At 49.3% G+C, this 19,763-nt stretch overlaps 8 protein-coding genes across 8 annotated transcripts; 3 read left to right on the top strand and 5 right to left on the bottom strand.

The window, feature by feature from the left end:
- Positions 1-413: 413 nt before the first annotated feature.
- On the bottom strand, positions 414-1,696 carry ANOM_009372 (putative ubiquitin conjugating enzyme (UbcK); the record flags this gene model as incomplete). The annotated part of the gene is made up of 3 exons (XM_015554628.1): positions 414-888; positions 943-1,275; positions 1,337-1,696. Coding segments are annotated over 3 exons (786 nt in total), but the record flags the coding sequence as incomplete, so codon positions are not given.
- Positions 1,697-2,601: 905 nt separating this feature from the next.
- On the top strand, positions 2,602-4,290 carry ANOM_009371 (putative serine/threonine protein kinase; the record flags this gene model as incomplete). Its single annotated transcript, XM_015554627.1, has 2 exons — positions 2,602-2,687; positions 2,775-4,290. The coding sequence occupies 2 exons, from the start codon at positions 2,602-2,604 to the stop codon at positions 4,288-4,290; spliced, it is 1,602 nt and encodes a 533-aa protein (XP_015404275.1).
- A 448-nt stretch (positions 4,291-4,738) lies between these two features.
- Positions 4,739-6,868, top strand: ANOM_009370 (uncharacterized protein; the record flags this gene model as incomplete). Its single annotated transcript, XM_015554626.1, has 2 exons — positions 4,739-4,781; positions 4,926-6,868. 2 exons carry the CDS (start codon positions 4,739-4,741, stop codon positions 6,866-6,868), a joined length of 1,986 nt encoding a protein of 661 aa, XP_015404274.1.
- A 693-nt stretch (positions 6,869-7,561) lies between these two features.
- On the bottom strand, positions 7,562-8,480 carry ANOM_009369 (3,4-dihydroxy-2-butanone-4-phosphate synthase RIB3; the record flags this gene model as incomplete). Its single annotated transcript, XM_015554625.1, has 3 exons — positions 7,562-8,087; positions 8,176-8,293; positions 8,417-8,480. The coding sequence occupies 3 exons, from the start codon at positions 8,478-8,480 to the stop codon at positions 7,562-7,564; spliced, it is 708 nt and encodes a 235-aa protein (XP_015404266.1).
- Positions 8,481-9,424: 944 nt separating this feature from the next.
- ANOM_009368 (transcription factor TFIIE subunit TFA2) lies at positions 9,425-10,300 on the bottom strand (the record flags this gene model as incomplete). The annotated part of the gene is made up of 1 exon (XM_015554624.1): positions 9,425-10,300. One exon carries the CDS (start codon positions 10,298-10,300, stop codon positions 9,425-9,427), a length of 876 nt encoding a protein of 291 aa, XP_015404267.1.
- A 629-nt stretch (positions 10,301-10,929) lies between these two features.
- On the top strand, positions 10,930-17,113 carry ANOM_009367 (putative filament-forming protein (Tpr/p270); the record flags this gene model as incomplete). The annotated part of the gene is made up of 2 exons (XM_015554623.1): positions 10,930-11,221; positions 11,271-17,113. The coding sequence occupies 2 exons, from the start codon at positions 10,930-10,932 to the stop codon at positions 17,111-17,113; spliced, it is 6,135 nt and encodes a 2,044-aa protein (XP_015404264.1).
- Positions 17,114-17,526: 413 nt separating this feature from the next.
- Positions 17,527-18,243, bottom strand: ANOM_009366 (transferase hexapeptide domain protein; the record flags this gene model as incomplete). The annotated part of the gene is made up of 1 exon (XM_015554622.1): positions 17,527-18,243. The coding sequence occupies one exon, from the start codon at positions 18,241-18,243 to the stop codon at positions 17,527-17,529; it is 717 nt and encodes a 238-aa protein (XP_015404265.1).
- Positions 18,244-18,610: 367 nt separating this feature from the next.
- Positions 18,611-19,344, bottom strand: ANOM_009365 (Mg-dependent acid phosphatase; the record flags this gene model as incomplete). The annotated part of the gene is made up of 2 exons (XM_015554621.1): positions 18,611-19,076; positions 19,145-19,344. 2 exons carry the CDS (start codon positions 19,342-19,344, stop codon positions 18,611-18,613), a joined length of 666 nt encoding a protein of 221 aa, XP_015404263.1.
- Positions 19,345-19,763: the final 419 nt, after the last annotated feature.

Below are 19,763 nucleotides of genomic sequence, written 5' to 3'. Positions count from 1 at the left end.
GGTCTTCCTGTGGCTGCTGTGCTTACGGGTGACTGCACTCAAAGCTACAGTATTCGATCCCGTATGTATCCCAAATAAACTAATTCGATCCAGCGCTTTACGGGGTAACTGTCCTGTCTTCCCCTTTTGCTCTCTCAGCAATGCTATCCATATCTCTGATAGCAAAAACACTGTGTTTCTCATAGTCAGACATTGTGCATCTTTTTCGGCAATTGATGCCGCTGTCCGTGCACATAGACTGACTGGCAGCTCATCGGTTACTGACACCCATGTATGTATATCTGCCCATCACAGAAAAGCCAGCAAATCCAACCACCCTCAAATCAATTGTAATAGATAGGGCCGTCCTAGCTGACTCGGGATTTTATGGTCACGCCGGATCAAGTGTGGCAGGAGGATACTGGAGGGCCTGGCCGCTGGATATCCATAGCATCTTAGTACGCAAGACAGTTGAGGTAAAAATCATTAGAGAAGTATGTTTAACCATTATTAAGTTGCAGGACAAAGAAAGGATCATATTTATTCCACGGGTGCGAGCACTCTTATACCTGAGTTAAACTCGCGGTCCCATAACAGAAGGTGAACCCAACGCATAAACTCCAGAACCATTTGTATCCCTTATGCATCGAACCATATCCCCGAGCCAAAATGCAGGAGTGACAAAGTCTCCAGTGAGACGCCCCAAGAAACGACGACGCACAGACCCTATGCAAAGCATCCAAAAGAAACATGGTCTGTCCTTAACGCCACATCACGGCAACAGCCGACAAAGTCATTACAGTTTACTAGATATCTTCAACGTCGCGGTGTCTCGCAAGGACGTGACGCTTGTATTCTTCCTGGTTTGTATCCCACAGCTCGGCTGCCTGAGCGTTGAGGGGACTGGCACTATTAACAATGTTAGTAAGATGTATGCCACATGCACGAATGTCAATGTCTCACTTGTTTGGCTCTCCGAGCAAGCTTTGCAAGCTCAGGAGAACACTCTGCACGTTGTACACAGCACTCCATTTATCCTTCAAGATATCCAGGCAGATGCGTCCGGAGAAGTCCACATTAGGGTGGTAGATGGGAGTTTTAAAGAGGACGGTTGGTGGAGAGTAAGGATAGTTGTTGGGGAAGGCAAACGAGAGCTTGAATGTCAAGCCCTCATAGGGAGTCTCGTTTGGTCCGCTGATGGTGGCAGTCCAGGAAGTAAGGTTGCCATCGGCGTCAGGAAATGCGGAGATACCAGGAGAAGGCGAGAGCATAAGCTGCATCAGTTCAGCTTGGAGGCTATACGGATGGGTAGAAGTCAGCATAGATTTCCCTTTTATTTATCTTCCAAAGATTATACCGTTTGGTCACGCTTTGGCTGTCATTCCGCTGAGGTGCTGAGTTCAGCTTGGTCGCCTCGAGGGCCTCTGGAGCGGAGTTCTGAGTATCCTCCATAGTGTAGTCCATGGTGACTGTGCCGAGAAAGCGAGGGAGTGGAAATAAAATACTTGGATCCTTCTTAACGAAAGGAATAACGAAAAAAGACTTCCGGAAGGTTGTGGAATGTGAGTGACAGTAGCAGGAGAGGGTTGCTGTCTGGAATGACGCCGAATGCGAATGCGGTACCACAGTTGGCTGGAAGTGGACGGAACGACCCACAGAACGAACCGTCGAGGATCTGATCGGATTCAGAGCAGTCGAAAGTTCCAAGATTGACTTTCGAAACTTGCAATGCAGGGATGGACAGAAAGAATAAGGAACCTTACAGGTGTAATATTATTAACCGCTCGACTGGCGAGGACAAGGGGAAGGCTGGGGTTTTGCAAACGGGGAAACCTTAGAAGGTATTCGAAGGCCTTTTTCGGGCTCCTTTTGTTTACTGTACCAACCAAATAAATGCACCCCCGGCAACGCAGGCAAAAAAAAAAAGCCCCGCCTGATCTCACACCATAAATCTGACTCGTTCTTTCATCGCGCTATTAAATAGAATTTGACTTTAAACTGCCTCGTGAGATGAGGTCGGAGGTTTTTGTATAGCGTGCTCTTTCCGTATGATGCTCTCCAATTCAATGATGGCCTGTACAAGTCGTGTAAAGTTTCGGGTCTCATTTAATCTGTTCTCCAGTGTCCTCAATCAACAGAAAAGCAGTGCTCCGCCACTTAACACACTCCATATGGCAGGCGACACGCCGCTGCGGGTCTAAAAATGTATGACGGGCATTAAACCAACAGCGATCCTTTTTATCACGTTGGTTCCTCCGTAGCAGTCAAGCGAATGGTTGATTTGTTATTTGTTGTTTGATCCTTTATTTCTGCTATATCCGTAAAATGATCTTTTCTTCTCCTGGTATAGCTCATACACATTTCTGCTATCCAATCATTCAACCATATTTCTCTCGTGTTTTGTCCTCATCATGAATGTTGCGCCCGGCGGATCAACATATTACCCAAAGAGGATAAAGTGGCAACTCGCGTGCCGCGTTTCTCAGCCATCTTGACCCTTACCTATCTTCATCTTCCAGGATAATGGGGCTGAACCTGGCTTTTGTATGACAAGGATCTTTCCATCTTTCTACCCAGTCCGACTGATCTCGTACGGTCAGGCTCACAGAGGGCTACGTCAAGATGCACCACTCTCAACTCGCCCCGCTACCAAACGATTTGCCCTTTCGTATTGTGTCCAAGACAATCGGCCAGGGTGCCTACGCGTGGTATGATTATTTTTCTTCTTCCCATGTGATGTGGATTGCACTGTGCACTGCAGTTTGCTGATACTATTTGGTGTCGTTGTATAATAGCATCAAGAAGGCATGTCCATCGCATACGGATAATCCTGTCTTCGCCGTGAAATTCATCCATAAAGAATACGCCGCTCGACATGGCAAGATCAGCCCACGACAATTGCAAATGGAAGCGACGGTGCACAAACACATCGGCGATCATAATAATATAATATCTTTCTTCCAAACCGGAGAGGATGGGGTCTGGAGATGGATCGCCATGGAATTGGCCGAGGGAGGCGATCTTTTTGATAAGATCGAGGCCGATGAAGGTGTGGGGGAGGATATCGCCCATGTTTATTTTTCACAACTTGTCAGTGCAGTGGGATATATGCACTCGAAAGGTGTGGGCCATCGCGATATCAAACCAGAAAACATGCTCTTGACGGCAGATGGGAACCTGAAAATTGCGGATTTCGGCCTGGCAACTTTGTTTGAGTATAAAGGGGTGACAAAGCTTTCCACCACTTTCTGTGGCAGTCCGCCTTATATTGCACCGGAGGTCATTACTTGCAGCAACAAAAACCACATGAAAGGGGTAGGCTACCGACCGGATCTGGTCGATATTTGGTCATGCGGGATTGTCCTTTTCGTTCTCTTGGCCGGCAATACGCCCTGGGATAGCCCGACAGAGAGTAGTTACGAGTTCCACGAATATGTCACAACCAACGCACGGACAAGTGACGAACTATGGCAACAGCTGCCAGTTGCGACATTGTCATTACTACGAGGTATGCTAAACATCGACCCAGCGAGTCGCTTCTCTTTGGAAGATGTTCGGAGGCACCCCTGGTATACACGGCAGAACAGGTTTTTATCTCCGGATGGCAGACTCAGAGACCCTATCAATATGGCTACAACAATGTTCGAGTCTCTTCATATAGACTTCTCTCAGGATCCCCTCGCTCGGCGAGCGAATAGTAGTGTTGATCCTTGTCGAATGGACATGGACATAGGAGATCTGGACACCGACTTCAGAATCTCATCGACGCAACCTGAAATGCCAAGAGGCGACATGCTAGTCGATTGGGATACACCTCACTTAACTGACGTCTTTTCATCCACTCAGCCGATGGGACAGCCTCTTTTTGTGGGTGATACCTATGTAGCTGACACTCTTGAAGATGAGCCGTCCATGTCACAGTTTTCTCCTCATCCATCTGTGCCTCTCAGCCGAACGCAGAAGGCACAGCAATTCCGTGATATAGTCCCATCGCGGCCTCTGACTCGCTTCTACTCTACATGGGAACTCAAAATCCTTGTGCCCCTCATCTGTGAGGCTCTGCATCGCCTGGGGGTGCCCGTGCCATCAGTACCCGCGGTTTCTGCAGGTGACGCGTCAGCAATGATAAGAATTGTCACCAGGGATGGCCGAATGTGCACGCTTCAGGGTAAGGTCATTATTGAATGCGTGTCGGAGGGTCTATTCGAGATTGAACTTGTGAAAGTGAAAGGGGACCCACTGGAATGGCGACGTTTCTTTAAAAGAGTTGCTGTTCTCTGCAAAGACGCTGTCTACAAGCCTGAGGGCTAGGCGATGGTACTTTTTATCAGGCCCTTGAAAGTTTCGTCCGGGCTCAGTCCAACCCTACACATTCATTGGGACTTTGTAATGGGTCCCCTTCTGTACGACTAATATGATTTATGATGGATTGGGTAAAAGATATCAATTGGAAATAGGGGCGTGTGTATGCTCTGAGATATTCGAGGGATCTAAGCAGAGCCTGGCATGAAAATCAATAGCAGCCTTTTATCTTACACTGTATTAAAATCAACCCTCAACATGGGCTTTCTTAAATAAATCGTCTCCACCGCAATGCATGCTAACACGTGACGCCAGTCAGGCTGATCATTGATCGCGGGGAAATTTATAAAAGAAAAGTCTGGAACCCAACAACAAGAGACGGCTTGTCCCACATTTTTGTAGTGAGCCCCAATTGGATCTGTCCGGCCTCGATGGTGTCTCCGGACCAGTTTTCCTCATGGAGAAGCTGCCCGTAGAGATTCTTGCTAAGATAATTGACTGTAAGCGCATCTAATCTCATTGCTTTCGCATCCTCAGCCAGTTTACACTATTCTCCACACTCCGGTCTATTAGTGCGGGTGGTCCTTGTGTAGCATCTTTTGCCACAGTCGCTACACGAGCTAACCATCCTTGTGAAACACCAGATCTCACGCCACATGAACAGGTACAGCTTCAGTCTGTCTCAAAGCGATTCTTCGGGCTCGCGCGGGACAACAACCTATGGAGACTCCATTGTTATGAGCAGTCATGGGCCGCCGCACACGCCTCTTACTCGGCCAACAGGGCCTCGGCACGCCGTGTCACAGATTCCACTACGCCCCTTAGCTCGTTGGGCCAAACTTCTCTTCGTTCCCTAATCCAACCAGATACTTCGCTCTCAAACGGGGATCAGAATGTGTCATTTGCTGAACGGTCAAGAGCGGCGGCAACGTGGGATCCGTCATACGAGGGTGAAGATATCGACTGGTATTCGGAGTATATTGCTCGTAATGGACCGATATCCTTTAATTGGCTCCAGCAGCCCTTTACAAAAGAAAATCAAGGGAAAAAGACGCACCGCGAGGTCAAAGGTATGGGGTTACTGCGGGATTGGAGCTCTGCGCGAGAGAACAAGGCTATCGCGCCATTAGACGACGGCAGTGTTTGCATTTGGGATCTCAACCATTCCCACTCAATCGGGTCTCAGTCTACCAAGGGCAGGATCCTTGGAGTTAGCAAGCCGGGCATCCTAATGGCCAATCTATCTGGCCGGAGGGATAACTCGGCGGCCAAGTCAGGGCTGGAGTTTATTAATCTTGGGGAATGTGTGAGCGTTGACTCAATTCGTCGAAGAGCATATCTTGCTGTTGCCAATGTCTTGAATGAAGTCGATCTCGAGACGCTGAGCGTAATCTCACAGCAGCGTTATCCATGGTCGATCTTTGCCCTATCTCAAGAGACGGATTACTCCGTGCCATTAACTCTAGCTACTACGTTGAGCCTTCATATATACGATGGTCGGCTATCTGCAACCGAGGAAGAAGAGGCGATTAATATACGGTGTGAGAAACCGACACTTTCGTTGGTCCCGAAATCACAGATCTATGCTCCTCCTGATTCCCCCCTTCTCCAACTTCGACCCAACGGACAGCCTCCTCATCGCATACGAAGCCCCAACCCCTTAGATACAGGTGAAGACTATGCTCCTTTGTTCCAACCAGGACCACTTGCCCTACTACATCCCCCAGCCCCTCATGTGAATTCCATATTCCTCGCCGGGCGATTCCCTAGCATCTTGCAATATGACCGACGATTCTTTCCCCGGCTGCAGAACACGATTCACTCGGGAGGTCGACTATGCGGCCTCGCCTCTGTACCAGCCCCACAGTTTCCGCTGTTTTCTGGGTCGTCCTGCCCCGACTCACATAAAGTTGTCGCCTGTGGTGAATACAAAGGCAAAGGCTCCCTTGAGCTATACAGCCTTACGCCGTCGGGTGCGCAAGGAGAGAACGAGCCATCGGATGTATCATCCAGCCTAACACCAGTGTATCAAAACCGACAGAGTTCTGCGAGCCTGAAGGTGCTATCAGTCGAGTCGCACGGCACCCGTATAGTCTATTCCGATGGAGATGGCAACATCAAGTGGGTTGAACGAGACGGCCGAGCCGAAGTTCGTCGTTTCAACATCAACGACTACAAACCTCGTCGAAGGAATGAGCAAGACTTGACTGGATCCAACACTAATATGCATGGTGAGAACGGAGAGGCCCGCGGCCTGTGGAACGACTCCTCTAGTCCTCAGAGTCACGATGAAGTTGCTCGGAAAATTCTACCCACCGGCGGAAATTTAACGGGAGATGAACTCCTCGTCTGGACAGGCGAACGTGTTGGTCGCATTAGATTCGCCGATACGGAGAGCTACGACGAAGATGAAGAGGAAGATGATCTCATTGATTTCAGCGAAGATATGGACAGTGCTAAGCATGAGGAGTTACGACACAGGAGACGTGAGTTCCGGATGCGTGAGCGCGAATATTCCAGCATGATGCGGAGAGCTTTAGAAAGACAGGCCGATGAGGTACGGCGGATGGGAGGCTTAGGGCTGTAAGCCGTGAAGCTACTTTTGCATTTTACAAGGCCCACTGGGCAACTTGGCTACATACTATTCGGATGACATATCTTTTAGATTGATTGACCTCTGCCCTTTATAGACAACACCATTAGCAAGCGCAAGATGTTTTTATCTCCTTTCGCCTTTTCAGTATCTCCCTGGTGACCACTGAAGCATGTATATAGTGAATGCTATAGTATCAGAGCCTGTCTCTATCGTAGTACACATTGCCAAGGCTTTCGCTGTAGACAGACACATCTGACCAGTGACACTGTGCTAAACAAACGAGTACGATGCTTTGCTACATAGGTTTGGTTGTGGTTGTGGTGATTGATTTCGCTATAAACGGTCAATGCTCATTTCTAAATAACGTGCTCCACAGACTAAATTTACAGACATATAGCCAGCATTTCTTCAGTGTGTATCTATCCCTGTAATTCGTATTGCCCTGTCACATCCGTTTCATAAACCGAGAGAAGAGAGGTGTTGCTCATCTGATATCCCATATCCGCCTAGCCTCCAACTTTGCTTAGCAATAGTACATACAAAAACAGCCCCATAAACAGGTCGTAAACATGCACCTCGCAATGAAAAGAACCAAGAAAAATGGAAAAATTGACAATAAGAAAAAAAAAAAAATTCAAAAATGGAAAAAAGGTTATACAAGAAACATTGTCACGTTTAAACATCTTACTGTTTTCCATTTGTGACAGGAGCAAGGCTACCTTCTGTTTTCTCGACGTACTCAACCAAGTCTTCGATGGTGCATACCTTGATGCCCCATTTCTTGCCGAACTTCAAGCACCCATCACGTCTCATCATGTCGTTATTGCCACCAATCTCTGGGATACCCGGGACCAGCTCGCCGTCCTCCACTAACTCAGCAATTACACCAGCTTGTACCTTACCGGTTAGACGGCAGAACTCGACTGCGGCTTCAGTGTGTCCTCTTCGCTCGCGCACACCACCGCTCCTGGCCTGGAGGGGGATAATATGGCCCGGTCTCCGGAAATCTTCGGCGCGAGCAGTCGGAGAGGCAAGTGTTCGGCATGCGAGGGCGCGGTCCTGCGCCGAGATACCGGTGGTAACAGTTGGGTCACTTGAGTCGACAGAGATCGTGTATGCGGTTCCTTTCGGGTCTGCGTTCTCAAGCACCATCTGGGGTAGACTGAGTCGGCTGGCGATTTCGGGAGATACAGGTGCGCAAATTAAACCACTGGTTTGGGGAAGAAAAGGTTAGTGACTATACATGAGACGCATGCAGTTGGGGGGTGTGAGAATATCGGGTTGAGAGGGATTCCCACCTTGTGAAGCGAACCAGAAAAGCCATCTGAGCGGGGGTAATTGAGTCGGCAGCAATAATGAGATCGCCTTCATTTTCACGGTCTTGCGAATCAAGCACAATTATGAATTCGCCATTCTCTATGCAGAGTCATGTGGGTTAGCGTTGCCGGTAGGAATTGCCTCGGGACGTCTCCACATGCGTGCACCTTCAGCACAAAGGGGAAGAATATAGAGGGAAAGGGCAACGGGAGCAATGCTCACTGAAAGCCTTAATTGTATCCTCAATTGAATCGAATTGAAGACTGGGATCGGTATCTGCGGGCATGTTGAGTCGCGAAGATTTGCCCCTCACTTGAGCGGGGCGGAGGAATAAATGTGGCGTTGGTACTTGTTTCTTTGAGATTGGACGTAGACACACCCAAGCTTGAGTCTGATTATTCTGATGTATGCAATTGGGACAGTAGATTTCGTTTGGACGGTGGAATTGGCTCCTTTCCAAATACGAATGAGTCAAGCCAACAATAGTTATCTCCAGGTCGGTGTGCGGAGAAGTACGGATACCGAATACCGAGATGCAACTCTAGAGTAGAATCAAGTGTAACAGGAAAGAACAGAGTTATCTGAAGCTCGAAAGAAGTATTTCTATAGTCGGAAAATTCCGGTAGCGCAACGATATATATATGGTTGGAAGCAAGAGGAAGGGAAGGGAAGAAGAGTGGGAGGCCCGGATTCAAGTCGATCACTAATGGTTTGTCATGTATGGAAAACCAGTGCCGCGGGTGATAACTCCATCCCACTTCCCTTTAAGGTAGTACTACTGCCCACTCCGAGGCTGTTCCCGATTTATGCGCGCTGCGCGCTCAAGACATGCCTATTTTCCCTTTCTGAGGTAGATCTCAATAAATATATGATGATGATTTCAATTAACAAAATATTCGTGACATGGATATCATCCAGAGGGCATCGTGGTGATCTACGCAATAATATTAGTCCATGTGACGGTTTTGGGTATCTATATTTTATTAATATATTTTACAGGCTGGACAGCAACTGGCCATGAGCGAAGATGCTAGCCAGACTTTAAATCGTGTGATGAAACTCAAGTTCCCGGTGTATGTTCCTCCTAAGACGCCAATTGATGCAATGGGACCGATCTCCATCATAGTCGTGCCAATCTCTATAATTCAATCTTATCGCAATGCGCAGTTGGAAAGCGCAACTGCAGAAGCCAATATTCAACATTCTTTTTCCATAGCGTAAGCGCTTCAGTCATCGTTTAAGATGTGAGTAATCTCTCAAGACACCCATCATATGGGTGTTAGTCGTCTTGCCACTGCGACGAGGCTTCTTGACCTTTTTGTGTTCAATCTTGGGTCGAGCTTTGGTGACCTTGTTTTTGTTCGTGGGTGTAATACCGGCCTTCTCCAATTCCTCCTTGACAGCCTGCTGGTCCGGAACTCTGATCTTCTCCCAAATTTGACGGAACTCGTCATCGAAGTGTTGTATCAAGGATGGATCATTGGCCCACACCATCTTCGCATGGTCGTCCTTCTTGTTGCGAGTAACAAGAAGTTTTCCTTCTTTCTCTAACTGATTGATGGTGTCCTCCACATTGGGCCAGCCTTCCCGCAGCTCACGAACGCTCATTCCGGCAGCGGTAGACTGCGACTGGAGTTTCTGGAGCAACTGCTCAGCAGTGCGGATATTGTGTGGTGGGCGAAAGCTGAATGTGCCTTCTCCGTTTGCCCCACTAGGATCATACTGGACTTTCTCGTGCATCTGAAGGATGCTCCGTAGTGCCTGGACATAACCCTGATCATTGGCCCGATGTTGGAGAGAAAGGTAGGAGACGATATCCGTAAACCTGAGCGGGACCCCCTTGTTTTTCATATGCTCGATTGCAAAGATAACCTGTGTCATGATATCCTTGCCTGTGCCAGTATTGGCAGGCTGCGAGTAGACGATATCTGCATCGTGCCTTTTCCGCTTGACATCGCCGCTCGGGGTGGGTGTGGAGGCCGAAGACGGTACTTGCGAACTACTGGCAGAGTTGTTATGGACGAACCGTCTCTGCTGTGGCATGCGAGCCGCAGCAGCCACGACGCCAGCGTTGAAGCTTTTGAGTTGCTGCTGGAGATGCGACATGGTTGCAAGTTCTCAAGCAAACGCCGAACTCACAGTTGAGAGAAAATGTGACGTGAAGGGTCCAGAAGTTAGTGAGGCAAGGCTTGGCTCACCGGAGCCAAACAGAGCTCAAGTAGAGGTCGCGATAGCTCATTCGAAAGTCCAAAGACGAATACGGTCACCTAGAGCTATCGAGTCTATCCTGGAGTAAGGCGCACCGAGAAGGCTGTCAGCAGCCTTTGTTGGGCTTGATAGATGCGCTGTTCTTTGCTACTGTAGCCACAGCCTGTTCATCCGTAGTAATACATCACGTGATGGAATCGGCGCGCTTAACCGCGTTTGGAGCTGTAACCCAACAGCCCGAATGCAAAGCGTCACTCTTCACCCTTTTGTCCATAATCTATTAATCATCAATTTACAGAGGTTTTATCTTCGCTTTACCTCTGTTACTGCTCGCAGACATCTTTCTTTTGATGTCGTCATGAGCTAATTGCAATCTTGAGCGCTGTGTGCACGTGTCAAAGACAGTGCATATCACGCCTACAGCAACATCGTCTGCTCACCTGAGTACACGACGTTTGCCCTGGGGCATTCTTAATTAACCATTCATAAGGGTAGGCGGCTTTGTTCTGCTGTCAACCTACGGCGCCATGGCTACTGCTACGATTGAATTGCCTTACCTGTCCTCTCATTACTCCATCGCGGAGTCGACCCTTACCACTCTTACCCAAGCTCCTACGGTTGAATTAGTGAATCAACTCCTAGAGGCAATCACGAAGAAGGCCCGAGAATACGATGATCTGAAGTCCGATAAGCTTCGCCTGGAGGTAGAGCTTGAAAACGCTGTTCGCAGCAGTGAGTCCAAGGTCAAGGTCTTGAAGGGCTCTGTCGAGAAAGGCCATGCAGAAGTTGAGGAATCCAGGAAGAAATTACATGAATCTGGTTAGTGCTATCAATGTTGTGCTGCCATGCAATTGCTTATCTATTATAGAAAATATCCGATCCAGCCTGGAATCTGAGATCGCCGCCTTGAAATCCTCTTCTACCTCCAATGAATCCGAAGTTAGCTCTTTGAAATCCCGCATTTCCTCACTTGAAGCATCAAACCGGGACACACTAGCACTTCTTGAATCAAAGTCTGCAGCATACGATAAGCTCGCGGAGGAGCTTTCGACACAACACAAGAAAACCATTGAATTGAGGCGTGAACTTTCTTCTGCCGAGCAGAATCTTCAGGCTGCAAACTCGGCATCCGCGAGCGCCCGTTTCCGCGAGCAAAGTCTCCAGCAGGACTTGGATTTGACAAAGAAGAACAACGAATGGTTTGAAACAGAATTGAAGACGAAGTCTGCCGAGTATCTGAAATTCCGGAAGGAAAAGAGCGCTAAGATCGCCGAGCTTCAGCGCGAGAATGAGGAGGCGAGTGCAACCATCGACTCCTTGAGACGTAGCGAAAACGCCCTTAAGAGCCGGCTCGATGAGGTGGAGCAGCGGTATGAAGAGTCGCTTTCGAGCATCCAACAACTCAAGGAGGAGGCCATCCAAACAGCTGAATCATTCAGAATTGAATTGGACAGTGCGAACAGACTTGCCGAATTGCAAGGAAATGCCGCGGAAACCGCCAAACAACGAGTCCAGGAATGTCAGTTCGCCTTAGAAAAGGCGAGGGACGATGCAGCAGAGGAGATATCCCGACTCCGCGTGGAAGTTGAAACAGAACATTCCGATAAAGAAGCCGCTGAACGCCGCATCGCTGAACTTGAGCTCACAGTGAGCCAACTCGAGTCCGAAGGTGTCGCCGGAAGGAGGTCCATGAGCCCAGCACCAGGCCTTAACGGTGGGCCTAGTACGCCTGTTCGTCCTGGTACGCCTGTTGGTACCTTTTCGCCTAGAACTTCTCGAGGCAAGGGCGGCCTCACTCTCACGCAAATGTATACGGAATATGACAAGATGCGAACACTACTGGCCGCGGAACAAAAGACGAGCCAGGAACTCCGGTCAACGTTGGATGAGATGGTTCAGGACCTTGAAGCAAGCAAGCCTGAAATTGACGAGCTGCGCGCTGATCATGCCAGACTAGAGAATGCTGTTGTTGAGATGTCTAACATTCTTGAAACTGCTGGAAAGGAGAGGGATGACGCTACAAAGGAAGCAAGGAAATGGCAAGGCCAGGTGGAGGGTTTGGCTCGTGAAGGAGATATTCTGCGCCAGCAGCTTAGAGATCTGAGTGCACAGGTGAAGGTTTTGGTGTTGGAAGTCGCCGTTTTGAAGGAAGGTGAAGGTAGCTACGACAGGGACGAGCTCGAGAAGATAGCCCGAAAGGAGATCGAGGACGCCGCTGCAGATCTCACTCCTACGGGACGCTTCATTAGCCAGAACTTGATGACGTTTAAGGACCTCCATGAACTTCAGGAGCAGAACGTGACCCTCCGACGGATGTTGAGAGAACTTGGGGATAAGATGGAGGGCGCTGAAGCTCGGGAGAAGGATGCTGTCCGTCAACAAGAGCAGGAAGAACTGAAGGAGTTGAGGATCAGAGTACAGACATATCGCGATGAGATTGCAAACCTTGTAGCTCAGACAAAGAGCTATGTAAAGGAACGTGACACTTTCAGGAGCATGCTTACACGTCGGCGTCAGACAGTCGGCGATTCTTCTGCTTTCTCTCAGTCTCTCCCGCTCGGTGCCGCACCCCCTGGTTCTGCTGATGAGCATATGAAGGACGCACCTGATTATGCTGAGCTTCTTCGCAAGGTGCAAGCACATTTTGACAGCTTCCGCGAGGAGTCTGCCACTGATCATTCTGCCCTTAAGCAACAAGTAAACGAGTTGTCGAGGAAGAACAGCGAGTTGTTGAGTGAGATTAGCCGGTCCAGCAGTCAGCTGGGTGCTGCTACTCAGAGGGCGGAACTGTTGCAAAGTAATTTCAACATGCTTAAGAGCGAAAACGCTGAGCTCCAGAAACGCTATGCTGCGCTGTTCGAGAATGCAAACCGTCAAGATCTTAAGACACAACAAGCAGCTGAAGATTTAGTGGAAACAAAGGGACTTGTTGAAAGCCTCCAGCGGGAGAATGCGAACCTGAAGGCTGAGAAGGACCTCTGGAAAAATATCGAGAGAAGGTTGATTGAAGACAACGAGACATTACGGAATGAGAGAAGCAGACTTGACTCGCTCAATGCTAACCTGCAGACAATTTTAAATGAGCGCGAGCACACTGATTCAGAGAGCCGTCGCCGCCTACAGCTTAGTGTCGAATCACTTGAGTCTGAGTTGCAATCAACTAAACGGAAACTCAACGATGAGGTTGAGGAATCTAAGAAGGCAGCCCTGCGGAGAGAATATGAACATGAGCAAAGTCAGAAACGGATTGATGATTTGGTGACTAGCTTGGGATCAGCTAGGGAAGAACTAGTTGGGATCAAGACAACCAGAGACCATTTGCAGTCCAGGGTGGATGAGTTGACTGTCGAGCTCCGGAGTGCCGAGGAGCGCCTACAAGTGATGCAATCTCGACCTAGCGTTTCCGCTGCTCCAACTGAGGTGCCCACAACTATGGAAGACGGTGTACAAGAGTCTGGTTTGACACGTGAGCAGGAGTTGGGTATCCAAGTTGCTGAGTTGAAGCGTGATCTTGACTTGGCCAAGGGCGAGCTTGAGCATGCCAAGGAACAGGTGGAAGACTATAGGGCAATCAGTCAAGGGGCTGAGGAACGCTTGGAGTCTGTCACCGAGACACACGAACAGTACCGCGAGGAAACCGAACGCCTTGTCGAAGAGAAGGATAAGAAGATTCAGGATCTTGAAAAACGAATTGAAGAAATCTCGTCCGAGCTTTCTACTACCAATAGTGAGCTATCTAAACTCCGCGATGAGCAAGGGGATGTTGCCCGTCGCCTCGAGGAGCAGAAGTCTCACCTGGAAGCTGAGATCACAAGACTAAAGGACGAGAATGAACGCCAGCTTGCCGCAGCCCAATACCATCAAGCAGATTTGAAGGCTCAGGCAGAAATTTCACAGCATGCCCAGCAAAACTATGAAAGCGAATTGGTCAAGCATGCTGAGGCTGCAAAGAACCTACAGCTAGTTCGCTCAGAAGCTAATCAGTTGAAGCTTGAGCTTGTTGAATCTCGTGCCCAAGCCGACACATACAAGAAAGATCTGACACAAAAGGAGGAAAGTTGGAATGAGCAGAAAGATAGGTATGAAAGTGAACTCTCTGAACTGCAGAAACGCCGCGAGGAAGTCTTGCACCAGAATTCTTTGCTCCACTCACAACTTGAGAATATTACAAACCAAATCTCCGCTTTACAGCGGGATCGTGCCAACATTCCTGAGACCGAGGACGAAGGGGAAAGCTCTGCACCCAATCTAGAAGGCCTTCAAGAGGTCATCAAATTCCTGCGTCGTGAAAAGGAGATTGTTGATGTTCAGTACCATCTATCAACACAAGAGAGTAAACGTTTGCGCCAGCAGCTCGAATATACGCAGTCTCAACTAGACGAGGCGAGGTTGAAGCTTGAACAGCAACGTCGCGCTGCTGCTGACAGCGAGCATACCGCTCTGAGTCACAACAAACTCATGGAGACCTTGAACGAACTCAATCTTTTCCGGGAAAGCAGCGTTACGTTGCGTAATCAGGTCAAGCAAGCGGAAACTGCCCTTGCGGAGAAGTCTGCACGTGTCGACGAGCTCGTGCAACAAATGGAACCTCTGGAAACACGGATAAGAGAACTTGAAAATGTGGTGGAGACGAAAGATGGGGAGATGAAGCTCTTACAGGCAGACCGCGACAGGTGGCAACAGCGAACCCAGAATATTCTCCAGAAATACGATCGTGTTGACCCAGCTGAGATGGAAGGGTTGAAGGAGAAACTGGAGACTCTGCAGAAAGAGCGGGACGAAGCCGTGTCAGCCCGCGACACCTTGCAGGAACAAGCAGCTGCTTTCCCAGAGAAATTGAAGCATACAGAGGAGAGGCTGGTGGAAATGCGTGGAAGGCTTACTGAACAGTTCAAGGCTAGGTCTAAGGAACTTACTGGCCGTATTAATGCTAAGCAGCTGGAGTTGAATACGGTGGTGCAAGAGAAGGAAGTTATTCAAGAGGAATTGAAGGCGACTAAGGAAGAATTGAGTGGGTTGAAAGCCAAGTTGGCGGAGAAGCCAGTTGTACCAGCCGTTGAAGAAAAACCTGCCGGCTCTGGTGTCGACTCGACGCCTGCTTCTCAGTTCCCTGCACCAACCACTCAACTGCCTGTTCCTAGCGACGATGAAAGAGTAAAGGCACTTGAAGAGAAGGTGCAACGCCTGGAAGCTGCTCTTGCCGAGAAGGAGGCTGCTTTGGCGGAGAAGGATGCCACTATAACCGCTAAGGATGCCGAGCACGAGACGAGGGCTAAAGAACGTGTAGAGAAATTGAAGGAGACCTTCAATAACAAGCTAGCTGAAGTTAGGACGGCCCACCGACAAGAGATAGAAAAGTTGAGGACCAATCAACAAGCCGCACCACAGCCGCAAGAACCAGGAACCCCTGTGTCGAAACCAAATCAGGCTCCTACCACACCTGCAGCTCCCACAACTCCTGCAAAGCCAGAAGGAGAACTACCGCAACTTACTGATGAACAAGCTAAAGCACTGGTGGCCAAGAACGAAACCATTCGGACCATCATTCGAAACAATATCCGGACAATGCTTGCTAAGGAGAAAGAGAAACAGGCGGCTCAGCCTTCGGCAGGTGTAAGTCAGGAAACTTTGGCCTCCATGGAGCAAAAGTTCAATGAGGAGAAGGAGGCCCTCAAGAAGGCTCATGAGGAAGGTGTTGAAGAGAAGATCAAATCTGCCGTCGAGCTATCTGATAAGAAAACATTGGTTAAGATCAGTATGCTCGATACACGGTGCAGGAATGCGCAGGCCAAGATCGACGTTGTTCAGAAGGCGGCCACAGAGACTCCTCAGAGACCTGTTGTTGAGGTGTGGGAAATAGCGAAGACAACCAAGGCTCCGCCTCAAACCCAAAAGCTTGCATCGGCTGCATCCCCCGCACAAGTAGCGTCACCGGCGCCCGCGCCAACACCTGCCCCAACACCAGCGGCAGGAGTGGTGGCACCGAGCCCATCACCGGCTCCAGCCCCGACTCCTGCGCCTGCCAACCAGCAGCAAGGCCCAGCAGCAACTGGCTCTGAAACGACAACCGATCAAGCCAAGGGACCTGCCCCAGCCGAAGTCCAGGGCCAAGGTGGTGTGCAGCAACAGCAACAGCAGCAGCAGCCACAACAAAGTACCCAAGGCACAGCGCCGTCGGCGGCGAATGCCCCCGTCAACCCCTTCGGACAAAGTCAGAACAAACAGCCTGCATCGCTACCAAGTAAACCTCCTGCTGGCGCTAACAGTGGAGTTCTTAGAGCTCTCCAGTCTGGGTTGCCGGTTGCACGGGGAGGTCGAACAGGCGGGCGTGGTGGCCATCAACAACAAAATCCATTTGGTGGGCAGACTCAGCAGCAGCAGCAGCAGCAGCAGCAACAACAACAACAACCACCCCAGCAAAACCAGGGTCCGCCTCAACAGCAACAGCAAGGCCAGCCATCCCAACGTGGCACCGGTCTCACTCGAGGCCGCGGAGGTCGTGGGGGTCATGGCCGAGGTGGCAACCAGAATGTCCAGACTGCAAACCTGCCACAGGGGCAAGGGCAGTCTAGTCCACGTGGAAACCTAAATGCTCATGCTCGCCAGTTTGTTCCTCAGGGAAATAAGCGGGCCCGAGACGACGGTGGAGAGGGTGGTAATGAAGGAGCTGGAAAGAGAATTCGCGGTGGTGGTCATGCAAGAGGCTCTTAAGCCATTTGATTTTTGTTTTTGGGTTTCTACTTAAATTTTTCATTTTCTGTACCTTTACGCCTGATTTTGTTTGACTAGGGACTAAAGCGTCTACGAACATTCCAAATCATTTCTATGCCCTCTTTAGGGAGAACGGTCGTCAGAAACAGACTTATTGATTTCCTTTGTTCATTTCATCTGATATTATACTTTGACTGCATGATTCGGCAGTTAGATATAGTGTACAGTCTATGCCTTCTAGCGACTGGATACCTACGCACAGAAGTCCTCTTCTGTAGCCAAGAAAATATGTTTAATTAGAATCTATCAGGGTATAAAGCGCACTTGAGGGGCAAAAATAAAGGTAAAAAAGTAACAGATGATATGCGTGCCTTGAGCCTGCATATCCAAACAAAATAGACGAGCCACGAGATTCACCTTCTCCTTCCACCCCCTCCGGATCCGATAAGCCTAACAAGAGCCTCTCTCTCCTTCTGCAACACCATCAGTCTCGCATCTTCGATGACTCTCCCTTCGAGCGCCTGGATCCCCTGCGTTGCAGCCGTTGCCGAACTCATTTTCTCCGTCGCACGTGTGCGTCTTCTCTGCCCAAAGCCAGCTCCAGACCCCCACACAACAGTCCAGTCTCGTATCTTCACATTGTCTGAAACCTCGCATCCCGAGCAGATCTTCGAATGTGCGCCTATGGATACGCGCCGATTGATGGTCGTGAGTGCTTCAATTGTAACGGCAGAGTGAATATGTGTCCCAGGCAAGATCGTGGCTAGCGGTCCAACGGTAACACAAGAGGATATACGGATGGGTAATCCGTCTGTTGTGTGCGATTCTCTGAGAAGCGAGGGAGACTGGGTGGGCGCGGTGCCGATGGTGCTTTTCTCACTGATAATACAGTTCTCGCCGATGATGATGGGTCCTTCGTATGAGTAGATTTTGGCGCGGGGATGGACTATCGTTCCTGCGCCTATTGAGATCGGATGCTTGCCGTGGAGTATGACTGTGTCTGCGACTGTGGCGGTAGGATGTGCTGTTACGGGGGCGCGGGGAGTCGGGGCTGGTGAGGCCGATGCTGAAGGGCGACCGTGTTGGGGTGGTGGTGGTTTGAGGTGAACTTGGCTTTGACGAGGGTCCATTATGAAGGTTAGTCTCGATTGGTATGTGCTTGTTGTTGTTGTTGTTGTTGTATTTTGTTAAGGTCGATATGCGGGTTGATTGAATGATTTAATTGATTCCATTAAATCGAAACTAAGCTTAATTGGAGTTGCGGAGCTCGGAAATAACCCCGAGAGGCTTTATCTCCGTGAGATTTACAAGAACATGTGACTCTTCTCCAGTTCATTCTTTAGATATTTATATGGACTCATGTCAAGACTTTGAAAAGTCTAGTGTCTATATCTATATACATAGCGATTATCTCATCATCCCATCTGGGTATCTTCATAAAAAGTGTAGTCAAGAAAACCAATGCCAATGCCAACGCTCATTCTCCGAAAGGTCTGTTCAATTCGCCAGCTCGCCATTATCCCCCTTTAGCGCGGTAGGCTTGATTCCATTCCTTTTACGCCATGCCCAGACACCTCTATCAACCTCTTCTTTGGTCATGCCGTCTCGAACGAGACAAAATGTGACCCCAAGCTCTGTCTCAACGTTCCGATTGCGCGCCTCATCATCAAAGAAGAGCATGTCCTCATAGTTGATTCCGCTAGCCTGGTGAATCTTCGAGAAGTGCTGTGTCTTGTTCGCCGGAAAAATCTGAACGTATGTAAAATAATCTAAGGCACGGACTGATTTCGCCTTAGCTGCGGGGTTATCAGAAAATGTTGGAATAATGTGAAGCGCCTTGAGCATGTCCCGCGCAAGGTCGGGAGTATGGGTCCGGGAAGCCAGAGCTAGCGGAATTGAGTGAGTTTTGCATGCATAGATGATTGCTGATACCGCGGGGTAGAAGGCGAACGACTCATTCCACCTGTCGCATGAAGAACAGTGAGTACTTCGAACGTACGGGATTTTTCATTGCGCAAAGGATATACATACCTGTCGGTACACCGGGAATTATTATCCCGTGGCTTAATCGGTGCGCTGACATGTGTATCCACCCAGAATGGCCACAGAGTGTAATCCAGATCAAAGGCGATCAGCTTTGGGAGGGGGAGACCATCGTTGAAGGTTGCGGGAGCAGTAGAGGCATCCTCTAAGGGTTGTGTGTTGGTTCTTTTGGCGCGCATCATGTTCATGATTAATTGGAGCAAGAAAGGGGGCACTCTGTGAGCAGAATCTAGATTTTAGGAGCTTCTAGGGAAGCCAATTCGAATGCAAACCGTGGTTCGACTAGCCATCATACCAAGGGTCACGTGCAAGGGTTGACGGGAATCCTGAGGCATTTGATTTAACTTCAATCCCCTATTGATTCCAATCCCTTCCTAGTTTTGGCTCTGTTTCTTGATTTCTAGGGGCACAAAACCGGTTGTTAGGTGAGCTCATATCCACTCGAAATGTTTTCCCCTTTACTGGACTGCACAAAAGTACGTGTCCTGAGCGATCCCGGGATTAATTGCTCCGGGCGCGATCCCAAGATATACTCACCTGGCTCTGAAATGAAGGTATAAGAATGAATATAATGTTGTACAGCACATAAGCGAATCCAATTTAGCTG

Source organism: Aspergillus nomiae, assembly GCF_001204775.2.
Source record: "Aspergillus nomiae NRRL 13137 chromosome Unknown contig00275, whole genome shotgun sequence".
NCBI lineage: Eukaryota > Fungi > Ascomycota > Eurotiomycetes > Eurotiales > Aspergillaceae > Aspergillus > Aspergillus nomiae.
Note: the sequence above shows the minus strand (reverse complement) of the source record. Positions and strands in the feature narration are given on the sequence as shown.